The sequence below is a fragment of the Schistocerca gregaria genome, chromosome 2 (genome assembly GCF_023897955.1).
Source record: "Schistocerca gregaria isolate iqSchGreg1 chromosome 2, iqSchGreg1.2, whole genome shotgun sequence".
In the NCBI taxonomy this organism is placed as follows: domain Eukaryota; kingdom Metazoa; phylum Arthropoda; class Insecta; order Orthoptera; family Acrididae; genus Schistocerca; species Schistocerca gregaria.
The window spans coordinates 267,586,138-267,599,574 of NC_064921.1; the positions used below are offsets into that span (position 1 = coordinate 267,586,138).

At 47.5% G+C, this 13,437-nt stretch overlaps 1 protein-coding gene across 1 annotated transcript in view; it reads left to right on the plus strand.

The window, feature by feature from the left end:
- The window catches only part of LOC126336854 (uncharacterized), a 145,173-nt gene that overhangs the window by 97,705 nt on the left and 34,031 nt on the right, over positions 1 to 13,437 (plus strand). Inside the window, exon 2 of the mRNA XM_050000947.1 lies at positions 12,586 to 12,797. Coding sequence (XP_049856904.1) covers positions 12,681 to 12,797 — 117 coding nt within the window. The 5' untranslated portion in view covers positions 12,586 to 12,680. The remainder of the gene's footprint in view (positions 1 to 12,585; positions 12,798 to 13,437) is intronic.

Consider the following 13,437-nt stretch of genomic DNA (forward strand, 5'->3'; position numbering starts at 1 on the left):
AAAGAACTCCCTCATCATCTGGACATAACGCTCAGAAGTGACCGTGACTGCTTTGTCGATCTCTTCGAAAACGACAGTTTAGGATAATACTCACCATATAGTCACATTTTTTGTTTTAGTTCTGTTTTAGTATTTTATCCCCTTCAGCAACTATAGCTGTACATATCGAAACAGAGGAACCATCTGCGTAAAGGAAATTTAATTTCTTAACCGATTTCAGGCACTTAGTGATCTTCTTCAGAAGGTTGTAACCATCGCATTATTTGCGAATGCCAGTAATAAGATGCACGCAGCATATTTCTGTGGTCACGTGGCTCACAGTCTATTTTTGTAAAGGCACTATGAACCACATGACACAACAATATTCTGCATGCATCTTATTAGTAACATTCGCAAATATGCGGTAGTGGCAACCTTCTGAAGAAGAGCACTAAATGACCGAAACTGACTAACAAATTAAATTTATTTTATGCAACTGGCTGTTGGTTAATACGATATATAGCTTGTTTTGTTTATTCACACATCCATAGAAATGAAAATGTGATTCATCGCTGAAGAACAAAAGAGCTTCACGAGGCAGCTTGTCGAATAAGGTTTCAAATGCTTTTTTTCGTGAAACAAAATCGCCTGGAATGTGTGCATTAGTGGCAGTTTATACGGATGAAATTTCAGGTCTTCGTGAAGAATTCGTCTCACTTTGCGATCAGAAATTGCAAGATCAGTTACATATTTGCGTGCAAGTCGCTTGGGAGAATTCAAAATCGCCAGCTTTACTTCCTCGACGTTGTGTGGTGTCCTGGTAGCTGTTGAAGCTCCTGGTTGCTTTTCCTACACACCATCCATAAACATGTCCACTTACATAACAATCGATTTTAGATCAGAACACGACCTGCAGGCTCGGTATTAAACTGTTTCCTGGATGTACACGGGGTTGAGATAACCGAACAGCCATTGGAAAAGTAATCTCCACGGAGAACGCGCGCTCGTCTCTCGTCTACTGCATGATCGCTACTAAACTAACCTTTTTAAAAAAAGTTAGATTCCACCCTTTCGAATGCGCTCAACCCCACACAACAATGAGTAGCTGTAGCTGCAGTGCGCCTTTCAAATAAGGAACTTCCCTCGCCGCTCCGGTGTTTGATGACTCTTTCCCGACTTGCGTGTCTTTGTGGTGATGAGATGAACTGATTAGGACTACACAAACACCGAGTCCCCGAGAGACGAAAATAACTGCATCGCTGCGCGCACTTAACGAGAAGGCGTGGGAGAGGAGCTGTTGGGATGTGTGTGTCTTTGTGTGGGGGAGGAGGGGGCTGCGGGGGAGGGGGGAGGGAGGCTCCCCATTAGGCTGCACAGTTTATCCGATTTGTCGGAAAAAGTTGGACAGAGCTGCTGTTCTGCACCTACCTGCTACCCTGATATTCAGCAGCTGCTTCCTGCGAAAAATCGTAACTTGGTTAGACCTGCACCTGTACGGAAAGATTATGGTTATTTGCCTTATATCTGTGGAATTATAAATGTTGGCAAATAGTGTTGTTGCTGTTTTTTTCAGTCTTCAGTCCTAAGATTTATTTGATACAGGTCTCCATACTATTCATCTACATCTACATACATACTCCGAAATCCACCATACGGTGCGTGGCGGAGGGTACCTCGTACCGCAACTAGCATCTTCTCTCCCTGTTCCACTCCCAAACAGAACGAGGGAAAACTGACTGTCTATATGCCTCTGTACAAGCCCTAATCTCTCTTATCTTATCTTTGTGGTCTTTCCGCGAAATGTAAGTTGGCGGCAGTAAAATTGTACTGCAGTCAGCTTCAAATGTTGGTTCTCTAAATTTCCTCAGCAGCGATTAACGAAAAGAACGCCTCCTTTCCTTTAGAGCCTCCCACCCGAGTTCCTGAAGCATTTCCGTAACACTCGCGTGATGATCAAACCTACCAGTAACAAGTCTAGCAGCCCGCCTCTGAATTGCTTCTATGTCCTCCCTCAATCCGACCTGATAGGGATCCCAAACGCTCGAGCAGTACTCATGAATAGGTCGTATTAGTGCTTTATAAGCGGTCTCCTTTACAGATGAACCACATCCCAAAATTCTACCAATGAACCGAAGACGACTATCCACCTTCCCCACAACTGCCATTACGTGCTTGTCCCACTTCATATCGCTCTGCAATGTTACTCCCAAATATTTAATCGACGTGACTGTATCAAGCGCTACACTACTAATGGAGTATTCAAACATTACAGGATTCTTTTTTCTATTCATCTGCATTAATTTACATTTATCTATATTTAGAGTTAGCTGCCATTCTTTACACCAATCACAAGTCCTGTCCAAGTCAGCTTGTATCCTCCTACTGTCACTCAACGACGACACCTTCCCGTACACCACAGCATCATCAGCAAACAGCCGCACATTGCTATCCACCCTATCCGAAAGATAATTTATGTAGATAGAAAACAACAGCGAACCTACCACACTTCCCGCACCTATTCTATCCATGACCCTATATTTTAGTCAAGTGAAGCAAGAATTTCTTTTCTCTCCAGTTCTATTCAGTACCTCCATATTCACTAAATGACCTACCCGTCTATTCTTCAGCATTTCCTTTCTTTTCTTGTCTGAACTGTTTATCGCCCAAGTATAGTATTATTCTGGTTACTATTCGAGTTCAAAAAGTCCATTGTGAAGTTCAAGACCTGCACACAAAGTTCTTTAACAGTTTCTTTAACGAATGGACAACAGGTGTATCACACAGTTGTGTTGCATAGTAATTACCGTAACAACTGACATAAAACTTCTCACAGTTCGCAAAAGGAGTAACGAATCGTTAAACGAAGTGGGGTCTGTTCAGCAGTTGATTACTCTTTCCACAGAACTGAGAATGCAACACAAATAAACTGCTCTAAAAATAAATGACTGTGACAGTGCATTACTTAAACGTCCCCGACTCTATGTCCTATTTGCGAGGGACGCTCACATATGAAACTGTGCGCAGGAAGTCTAACACGGCATAGCCGTAGAAAACTTCTCTGCAGATAGACACCACGTCTTTTATAGTAGCTACTAAATCTGTCACTGACTTCCTCACAAACTCTCATTCCCCTTCTAACACTGACTCCCTGATTGTAAGGTTCATGATTTGTACTCCCGCATCGACCATCAGTGCAGAGCGCCTGATTTTTCTCCTGCACCTTGACAATCGAAAAGCTCGTCATCATCTGTACTCTCTGAATTGAGGACCCCGAGTTCGAATCTTGGTCCGGCGCACAGTTTTAATCCGACAGGAGGTTTCATATCAGCGCACACTCCACTGCAGAGTGAAAATTTCGTTCTGGAAACATCCCCCAGGCTGATCATAGACTGAAGGCTTTCATGACCGGATGACATAGCTGATAGTAAACCTTTCGGGATGTGAGGTCGTGATCCAAGAAACTCTTCTGTTCCTGACGTTTCGATCAGGACTGCGTTGGACATCCTCAGAGGCATTCCTCTGCTGAGTCTTGCCAACTAACTGGTCGGACGTCCGAGAGCGCCATAAATACTGTAGGAAAGGGGGCGTGGTCAAAGTAACACGTGATGAGCAAAGATAATCTTTGTCATAGATAAAACTTATCTGTCGATTGTCGTCCTGTCAAAGATAAAACTGTCTAGCGACTTTGCCGAGCTACTGTCCATATTTCGCTAAGTTTCATTGCCTCCTCTTAACTATTAAAATTATCCTGATGCTCATAAATTTTAATGGCTTCTCTACATATTCGTGCATAACGACAACTTATTATCCACCACTATGTAGGGAAGCCACTGAATTTTAATGGCTTCTCTACATATTCGTGGATAACAATAAGTTATTATCCACGACTATGTAGAGAAGCCACTGAAATTTATAAGCATCAGGATAATTTTTATAGGAAAGAGGAGGCAATGAAACTTAGCGACATACGGACGGTAGCTCTGCAGAGTCGCTAGATAGTTTTATCTTTGACAAGACGACAAACGACAGTTAAGTTTCATCGCTGACAAGGATTGTCTCTGCTCATCACCTGTTACTTTGACCACGCCCCCTTTCCTGCAGTTTTAATGGCGCTCTAGGACGTACGAACAGTTAGTCGGCAAGACTCTGGAGGAACGCCACTGAGGGTTTCCATCGCATTCCTGTACGAAACGTCAGGAACAGAAAAGTTTCTTGGGGCACGACATCACACCTTGAAACATTTACCAGGAGGTATCCCTCACGTTGTGGCTAAGCCATGTCTCCGCAATATCCTTTCTTCCAGGAATGCTAGTTCTGCGAGGTCTTCAGGAGAGCTTCTGTAAAGTTTGAAGGGTAGGAGACGAGGTACTGGCTGAATTAAAGCTGCGAGGACGGGTCGTGAGTCGTGCTTGAGTAGCTCAGATGGTAGACCATTTGCCCGCGATAGGCAAAAGCCCTGAGTTAGAGTCTCGGTCTGGCAGACAGTATTAATTTAAAACTTCCTGGCAGTTTAAAACTGTGTGCTGGACCGAGACTCGAACTCGGGACCTTTGCTTCTGTACAGTTTGGAAGGTAGGAGACGAGGTACTGGCAGAAGTAAAGCCGTGAGAACGGGGCCTGAGTCGGGCTTGGGTAGCTTAGTTGGTAGAGCATTTGCCCGCGAAAGGCAAAGGTCCCGAGTTCGAGTCTCGGTCGGGCATATAGTTTTAATCTGCCAGGAAGTTTCATATCAGCGCACACTCCGCTGCAGAGTGAAAATCTCATTCTGGAAGTATTAATCTGCCATGAAGTTTCATTATTAATTATGTTTGGAGTTATAATACATTGACGAATTCTACCTATAAATAGAGGTGTTGTTGTTGCGGTCTTAAGTCCTGAGACTGGTTTGATGCAGCTCTCCATGCTACTCTATTCTGTGCAAGCCTCTCCATCTCCCAGTACCTACTGCAACCTATATCCTTTTGAATCTGCTTAGTGTATTCATCTCTTGGTCTCCCTCTACGATTTTTACCCTCCACACTGCTCTCCAATACTAAATTGGTGATCCCTTGATGCCTCAGAACATGTCCTACCAACCGATCCCTTCTTCAGTCGGCCTTTGGCTGTGGAGCGGTGCGGTACGTCCCGGCCGCTCCGTGTCGCGTTTCCGGGTGTGTTGTTGTTTACCGCGCCGGCGCGCTAGTGTTACGTATTGCCGTCACGTTCCTGACACACGATGGCTCTTTCGTATCGGAAAGCCACGATCTAGCTGCAGTTCGACACTACGTACTCTAGACCCAAGGCCCACGAAGTAGAGCGTTTTTTACGCGATGTGGTACATGTTGATCCTAACGAGCTGATCGGTATCCACTTATCTATTGTCTCCAGCGTCGTATATCTTAAGTTCACTGACGACGAAGCATGTGACAAACTTCTCAGACGCTCGACGGCACGTTATCGGTTCTGCCACTCAGACGGAAACGTGGGTGTGGTGACGCTTGAACGTGCTGGATTGGGAATCCAAAATGTGCGCGTGTTTGAGCTCCCTTTTGAAGTTCCAGCGGATTTGGTCACCCTTGCTCTTCGACCCTATGGAACAGTTCTCGGCCACACGGCCGAAAAATGGAAGACCTTCGACACCTACCCTGTCCTTAACGGGGTGCGACAAGTCCGTATTGACCTGCGTCGCCATATTCCTTCGTATCTCACGATCGCTGGTTGCAGGGCAATAATTATTTACGACGGTCAGCCGAGAACCTACTCCGGTTGTGGCCAGACGGGACACATGCGTACTGAATGCCTGCAACGCCGTCTCGCGCAGACACCCTCGACCGACCAGATTCGTCCGTCGACACCGACCTCTCTGCCGATTACGTATGTTGCGGCGGCGAGACGGGAGACGCCAGCTGTATATGACGACCCCACTGTATTGGTGCGAGCTTTGGAGGACCCTGCAGTAGCTTCCACGGAGCCCCAAGCGTCTTTCAGTGCTGATGCTACTGATGTCCTTTCGTCGGACCCCGGCGCACCGTCACAACGGCTCGTCGACGGTGCGATGGAAGTTGAAGTACAGGATGCAGCGTCCTCCCCTTGCCCTACGTCAGAAACAGAGGCGCGGCAGCGTAAGCAGAAATCACCCAAGCGTCATAAGAAGCGGCGCAAGACAACCGACGACGTAGAACAGCCCGAGGTGACACCGCTGGATGACGAGGTGCCTCAACCGCTCCACCGCGCCGACACAGGCGACCCTACCGTCTCACACGGTTCGACGTCTTCTCCCACTACCGCTGGGTCTGGACCACATGGGGATGCGGGAGATCACCGCAGCTCCGACACCGGGGATGCACCCTTGCCTCCGTCTGCCTCTCGAGATCCAGTGGTGTCAACGTCCCTGGGCGACTGGGCGCAGGAGATGGAGTTGCAGGATGCGTTTCAGAACCAAGACGATGCACCGATGCCGATGGCAGCGTCTACGCGGCCGGCGACAGACGCCTAGGACGGCATGAGCACCTCTCGTCGCTGCCTAGCACTTCGCAAGACCGGCGCTCCACGTCACGACTACTGCCCTCCTGTCATACCATGTTCACCTCCCGAGACTTGATGGACCAGGCATACCGCCTCGCCACGATCAACGTCAATGGCATTACATCTGATGTCAAGACCCGTATGCTGAAGGATACGTTACGCGCTGCGGATCTGGACGTTGTTTTCCTTCAAGAAGTCCGATCAGGACTCAGTCTCGATGCCTACGGATATGACGCCTACACTATGCCTGCAAATGTGGGCGGTGGAGGTACGGCGATTCTACTGCGGGAAGGGATAATGGCCACTGATGCCTCCTATTTACCGTCGGCCCGGGGGGTCGCACTCACGATTGGTACAGTACGTCTGGTGAACTTATATGCTCCTTCAGGCACCGGCAAAAGGAGAGAACGGCGCACCTTTTTTGCCGAAGATATAGCCCCGCTCTTCCAGGGCAATACCGACCACTTGGTAGTAGGCGGCGATTTTAATTGTGTGCTCCGCCCATCCGACCAGGAGCCACACTATACCACCTGCCCGGCACTCCAGGCACTTGTCCAGGACTTGGCCTTGTTGGACACCTGGATCATCCAACACGGCGACCGTCGAGCACACACCTACTTTACTGGTCACTCCGCGAGCCGTTTGGATCGAGTCTACGTCACCCGCGGCCTACGATCGGCCGTTGTCGACGCTGAGATGTGGCCGGCAGCGTTCACGGATCACCTCGCATATGTGTGTACTCTCACCCTTCCCCGCCAGCGCGTCCGCCGAAGTAGGGGTCCGTGGCGCCTCAATGTGGCGCTTCTTGATGAGATAAATTGCAGACGCGCAGTCGAGTCCACATGGAGCACTTGCCACCGGCGTTTACCCGCCTACCGTTCTGTACTTCAATGGTGGTTACGGTGTGCAAAACCCGCACTGTGCCGAACATTAGTCAGCTATGGACGCGACCGAGCGCGCTGGTATACTGCGACTACTGATTTTTACTATACTGCGCTCCGCGAACTGGCTGTACAACCGCCGTCGCCAGAGCGACAATCAGCAGTACAACGCGTCAAGGCACAATTGCTTCGTATCAACGCCGTACGTCTTGCGGGTGTGCGGGTGCGAGCGAGGACGACTGATGATGTTCGTGGTGAACGACCTTCCCTCCACCATATCATTCAAGAACGCCGAAGACGCAAGAGGCAGCTCATTACCGAGGTTGAGACGGAGGACGGGCGACGCGTTGACGCACAAATGGATATCGTCCGAGCGTTCACACAGTCATATAAACTTCTTTACGAGAGGGAGTCCCACATGAATGTAGGGGTCAGGGAAGTCCTATCTGACCTACCAGTCTCTCGGAACCTACAAGATGATGCTACGCTCTTGTCGGCGGTGACTTTGGAAGAACTGCGAGAGGCTCTGTTGCGTGGCTCTCCCAACAAAACGCCTGGCCCTGATGGCCTCCCTCTTGAATTTTACAAGCGGTTCTTTGATCTCATGGGCCCAATGTGGGTCAGGATGTACAGTGAACTCCTGGACGCCGATTTTCAGGTACCATCTGACTTTACTGAGGGTCTCTTGATCCCTGTGCCCAAACCCGGCGGAGGCCGTCGCCCTCTTGATTTTCGCCCGTTGACAATGCTAAACACTGACTATAAGCTGTTGACACGCATGCTCCGTGAGAGGCTCAAACCTACGGTAATGGCGGCCATTCACACTGATCAAACCTGCCTCGGGGGCGACACTAATGTGTTTACGACTTTAAGCACCTATAGAGACGTGGTGGCGCTCATGCAAACTTGCCGCCTCCAAGGCGCTCTTGTTGCGCTGGACTTCGACCATGCTTTCGACCGCGTTAACCATGGTTTCCTGCGTGCTGTTATGGAACACATCGGTGTCCCGCGTCTGACGACGTCTGTTGTGCTTCGATTGATCCATGGGGCTGTCACGAGGATTATGATCAACGGCTGTCGGTCCGCCCCCGTCCGTGTCAACAGGTCCGTCCGGCAGGGTTGTCCTCTTTCTGCCATGCTCTTCGCCGTTGCCCTCGAACCAGCTCTTCACGGACTACGGCGACGCTTAGAAGGACTTACCCTCCGTTCCGTAACCTATGTGGTGCATACGCCGACGATGTGATGTTCTTAGCACGGTCTGGTGACGAAATACACACGGCGTTTTCCTGGCTCCACCAGTATGGGGCTGTGGCAGGCAGTGTGCTCAACCTTCGGAAATCACGCTACATGGAGGTAGGACGAGGAATGCCTTCAGATCTGGCCGTACCTCTGACAAAGGTCCCGATGCTCAAGTGTTTAGGAATATCACTCCATCGACAAATACAACGCACGGCGGCCTTTACGTATCGTATGGTCTTACGACGACTCCGTTTAGAGGCTCGTCTCAATAAATTCAGATCATTGAACATTTTGCAACGCGCCCAATACGTTAATGTGTACATGGCTTCTCACCTTAACCATTACGCCCATGTACTGCCGATAACGGACACGATGGCTTCCAGGATACAGGCAGTGTTTGGACACGTGGTGAACGATGGTGCTGTTTTCAAGATCCGTTTTGTTACGCTTACTTTACCCTTCGACAAAGGCGGTGTTGGACTCACTCACGTCAAGCACAGAGCGCTGGCACTGTATCTCCGTTCCATGAGGCGACTCTGGCTTTCACCAACAGCCAGTCTCCCAGGCCTACTGATTGAAGAAGTGGCCCCACGTACGCTGTACCCACCGGTACCAGTTGGACATTTATCGCCCTCGCTGTCACACATTAGAACGTTTTTCGTAGAGCATAGCTATGTGTTGCGGGTTATATCGGAGACACGGAATCCGACAGCGAAGACTTATTATAGTGCTCTCCAGCACTGGACTCCGGATAACGACATTGTACGGCGCCACCCTACGGTCGACTGGCCACGAGTATGGCGAGCCATCCACGCGCCGTTCCTGTCTACTTTCGTGCGGTCGACGTGGTATGTGGTCGTTAACGAGAAACTTCCAACCCGACAACGGCTGCATGCCATTCACCTAATTGACGACCCTGTGTGCCCCCGTTGCACGACGTTAGACACGGACGAACATAGACTGAACTGTGGCCCCGCGCGTGAGTGCTGGAAACTGATCCGCCAGATCCTGGCTTTCCTGCTCCGCCGCCCCTGCGTTTCGATTTTACCCCAAGAACTCTTTCATCCCGACGCTGTCTATTTCCCTATGACCCGGATGAATGCGGTTAATTGGGTACGAGGAATGGCGATACACTACATATACCGCGATGGAGACAAAGACGTCCTCGATTTATGGTACTATATGATCGACGAGTTTCTGGTCTTAACGAACAGACAGGATTACCGGAACCTTTTTGCGAACTATTTGGGTTCGTCATTCATGGACCCACCACCCAGCTGGGGTGTGCCGGGTGTGAGAAGACATTAACTTGTAGATGTGATCTTTCCACGATTCCCCTATGGTAACAGAAACAGTCTCTGACTGTGTGCAGCGGCCCCGGGCGCTCCAACGATTGGTGGCTGGTGATGTCCAATGCAATGACGACCGCCCGTTCCTGGCCGCCCGCCTAGCAATGTGACCGCGGCGAGCAAGATGGCCCCTTTTAGTTCACTTTATTGGCAACTTTTTGCGCATGGCTGCCTTGTTTTTTTTTTTTTTTTTTGCATTCTCAAAAAAAAAAATGTAGTTAGTAGTTTGTGAAATAAGCATTGTAGGCTGTGATTATATTTTGTTGAGCTTAATAATTAGTGTGTGTAGAAACACCATTTTCTTTAAGTATTTATTGACATATTTCTGTACATGTTATTTGCATAAGTGCCTTAGTACAACTTCAGTTTTGTGGCTTTGTCATCGCATTTCCATGAAAGTAACCAAAAAGATGGGAGATTATTTTATGCACAGACTGATTTTTTCTTTTCTTTTTTTTTGTAATATTTTGATTTTCCATTTGAAGTGTAAAATTTGAGCTTAATTGTTATGTTCTGCACCACAAAGGTGAAGCTTTGTAAGACTTTTCCCAATAAGTTGTTTTCTTGTGTACTATTTTGTAATTGAATCTCATTTGTATTAAAAAATAAATTTTGTACTATGAAAAAAAAAAAAAAAAGTGATATACGCGATCGCAACGCACTCCAGTGGAAGTTTGAGGGATGTTTCTAGTTCGTAAATCACACTGTTTACTCAACGGGCGCGAGTAAAATTCCTACGTTAGCTCTATTAAAATGCACATTTCCTCCATCGTCCACGAAAAGGAAAGTACCGTGCCCAATAAATAAGGACACAGGCTTATAAAGGTAAAAAAAAAAAAAAAAAAAAAAGAGACTGGTTTGATGCAGCTCTCCATGCTACTCTATCCTGTGCAAGCCTCTCCATCTCCCAGTACCTACTGCAACCTATATCCTTTTGAATCTGCTTAGTGTATTCATCTCTTGGTCTCCCTCTACGATTTTTACCCTCCACACTGCTCTCCAATACTAAATTGGTGATCCCTTGATGCCTCAGAACATGTCCTACCAACCGATCCCTTCTTCTGGTCAAGTTGTGCCACAAACTTCTCTTCTCCCCAATCCGATTCAATACTTCCTCATTAGTTATGTGATCTACCCATCTAATCTTCAGCATTCTTCTGTAGCACCACATTTCGAAAGCTTCTATTCTCTTCTTGTCCAAACTATTTATCGTCCATGTTTCACTTCCATACATGGCTACAGTCCATACGAATACTTTCAGAAATGACTTCCTGACACTTAAATCTATACTCGATGTTAACAAACTTCTCTTCTTCAGAAACGCTTTTCTTGCCATTGCCAGTCTACATTTTATATCCTCTCTACTTCGACCATCATCACTTATTTTGCTCCCCAAATAGCAAAACTCCGTTACTACTTTAAGTGTCTCATTTCCTAATCTAATTCCCTCAGCATCTCCCGACTTAATTCGACTACATTCCATTATCCTCATTTTGCTTTTGTTGATGTTCATCTTATATCCTCCTTTCAAGGCGCTATCCATTCCATTCAACTGCTCTTCCAAGTCCTTTGCTGTCTCTGACAGAATTACAATGTCATCGGCGAACCTCAAAGTTTTTATTTCTTCTCCATGGATTTTAATACCTACTCCAAATTTTTCTTTTGTTTCCTTTACTGCTTGCTCAATTTACAGATTGAATAACATCGGGGAGAGGCTACAACCCTGTCTTACTCCCTTCCCAACAACTGCTTCCCTTTCATGTCCCTCGACTCTTATAACTGCCATCTGGTTTCTGTACAAATTGTAAATAGCTTTTCGCTCCCTGTATTTTACCCCTGTCCCCTTTAGAATTTGAAAGTGAGTATTCGAGTCAACATTGTCAAAAGCTTTCTCTAAGTCTACAAATGCTAGAAACGTAGGTTTGCCTTTCCTTAATCTTTCTTCTAAGATAAGTCGTAGGGTCAGTATTGCCTCACGTGTTCCAGCGTTTCTACGGAATCCAAACTGATCTTCCCCGAGGTCGGCTTCTACTAGTTTTTCCATTCGTCTGTAAAGAATTCGTGTTAGTATTTTACATCTGTGGCTTATTAAACTGATTGTTCGGTAATTTTCACATCTGTCAACACCTGCTTTCTTTGGGATTGGAATTATTATATTCTTCTTGAAGTCTGAGGGTATTTCGCCTGTCCCATACATCTTGCTCACCAGATGGTAGAGTTTTGTCAGGACTGGCTCCCCAAGGCCATCAGTAGTTCCAATGGAATGTTGTCTACTCCGGGGGCCTTGTTTCGACTCAGGTCTTTCAGTGCTCTGTCAAACTCTTCACGCAGTATCGTATCTCCCATTTCATCTTCATCCACATCCTCTTCCATTTCCATAATATTGTCCTCAAGTACATCGCCCTTGTATAGACTCTCTATACACTCCTTCCACCTTTCTGATTTCCCTTCTTTGCTTAGAACTGGGTTTCCATCTGAGCTTTTGATGTTCATACAAGTGGTTCTCTTATTTCCAAAGGTCTCTTTAATAGAGGTACAACCCAATAATTCTTTGCACAGATTCCGTTGACAGCCGTCATACTGCCTGACAGATGTAAAAAAGACTGAAACCACGTGTGCACGTGCTGTTGCAGTTGTGTACAGAGGACTTCAGCAGCTGGTACATCCAGTTGGTATCCAGAGAGACCCCCAGAGGCCACAGTCAGAGGCGCCGCCTTCCCCGAAGGCCATGGCGAGGCCCCCGCTGCTGCCCCTGCTGCTGGTGTTCCTCACCGCCGGTTGCGGCGTCTACGCGGCGCGCAGGTGCCAGGACACGCACGCCCAGAGCCAGCTCGACCTCAACAAGGTGAACACACGGCGCACCTGGTGCTTGCTCTCTCTCTCTCTCTTTCCCACTCACTAGCTCATCTCTGCCATACCTTTCCCGCTTAAAGTTGTTTGAAATCCACTCAATACCACCTGAATTAAGAGCATCTCCTTTGCTGCACGTTCTGCTCTGACAGCATTGGAGGAGGTCTCCAAGAGACACTGAATACGTTGGGGAGCCATCCAGATTCGTAGTCGCTTAAATGCTGTCACCAACCCACGGAGATAGCTCCCTACTTAGCACTCATATACAACCGCTCGCTCACCGATAGATCTGTACCTACAGATTGGAAAATTGCGCAGGTCGCACCAGTGTTCAAGAAGGGTAGTAGGAGTAATCCATTTAACTACAGACCTATATCATTGACGTCGGTTTGCAGTAGGGTTTTGGAGCATTGACTGGTTGGTAGCCCTGCGCCTGCTACACGGACGTCTGAGTCACAGCTCTTGTACAAGATAAGTAATTTAAGTAGTAATAAACTGTTTTTTAACACTTGAAACTAATTTATTACGTTAATTATAGTGCTCTGCAAGCATACCATTAAAGGTTTTTGTCTTACTCGCGTATTTTCACAGTAATCACGTAAAGTTCATTTTGTTTACATATCGCGGCCAGGCCG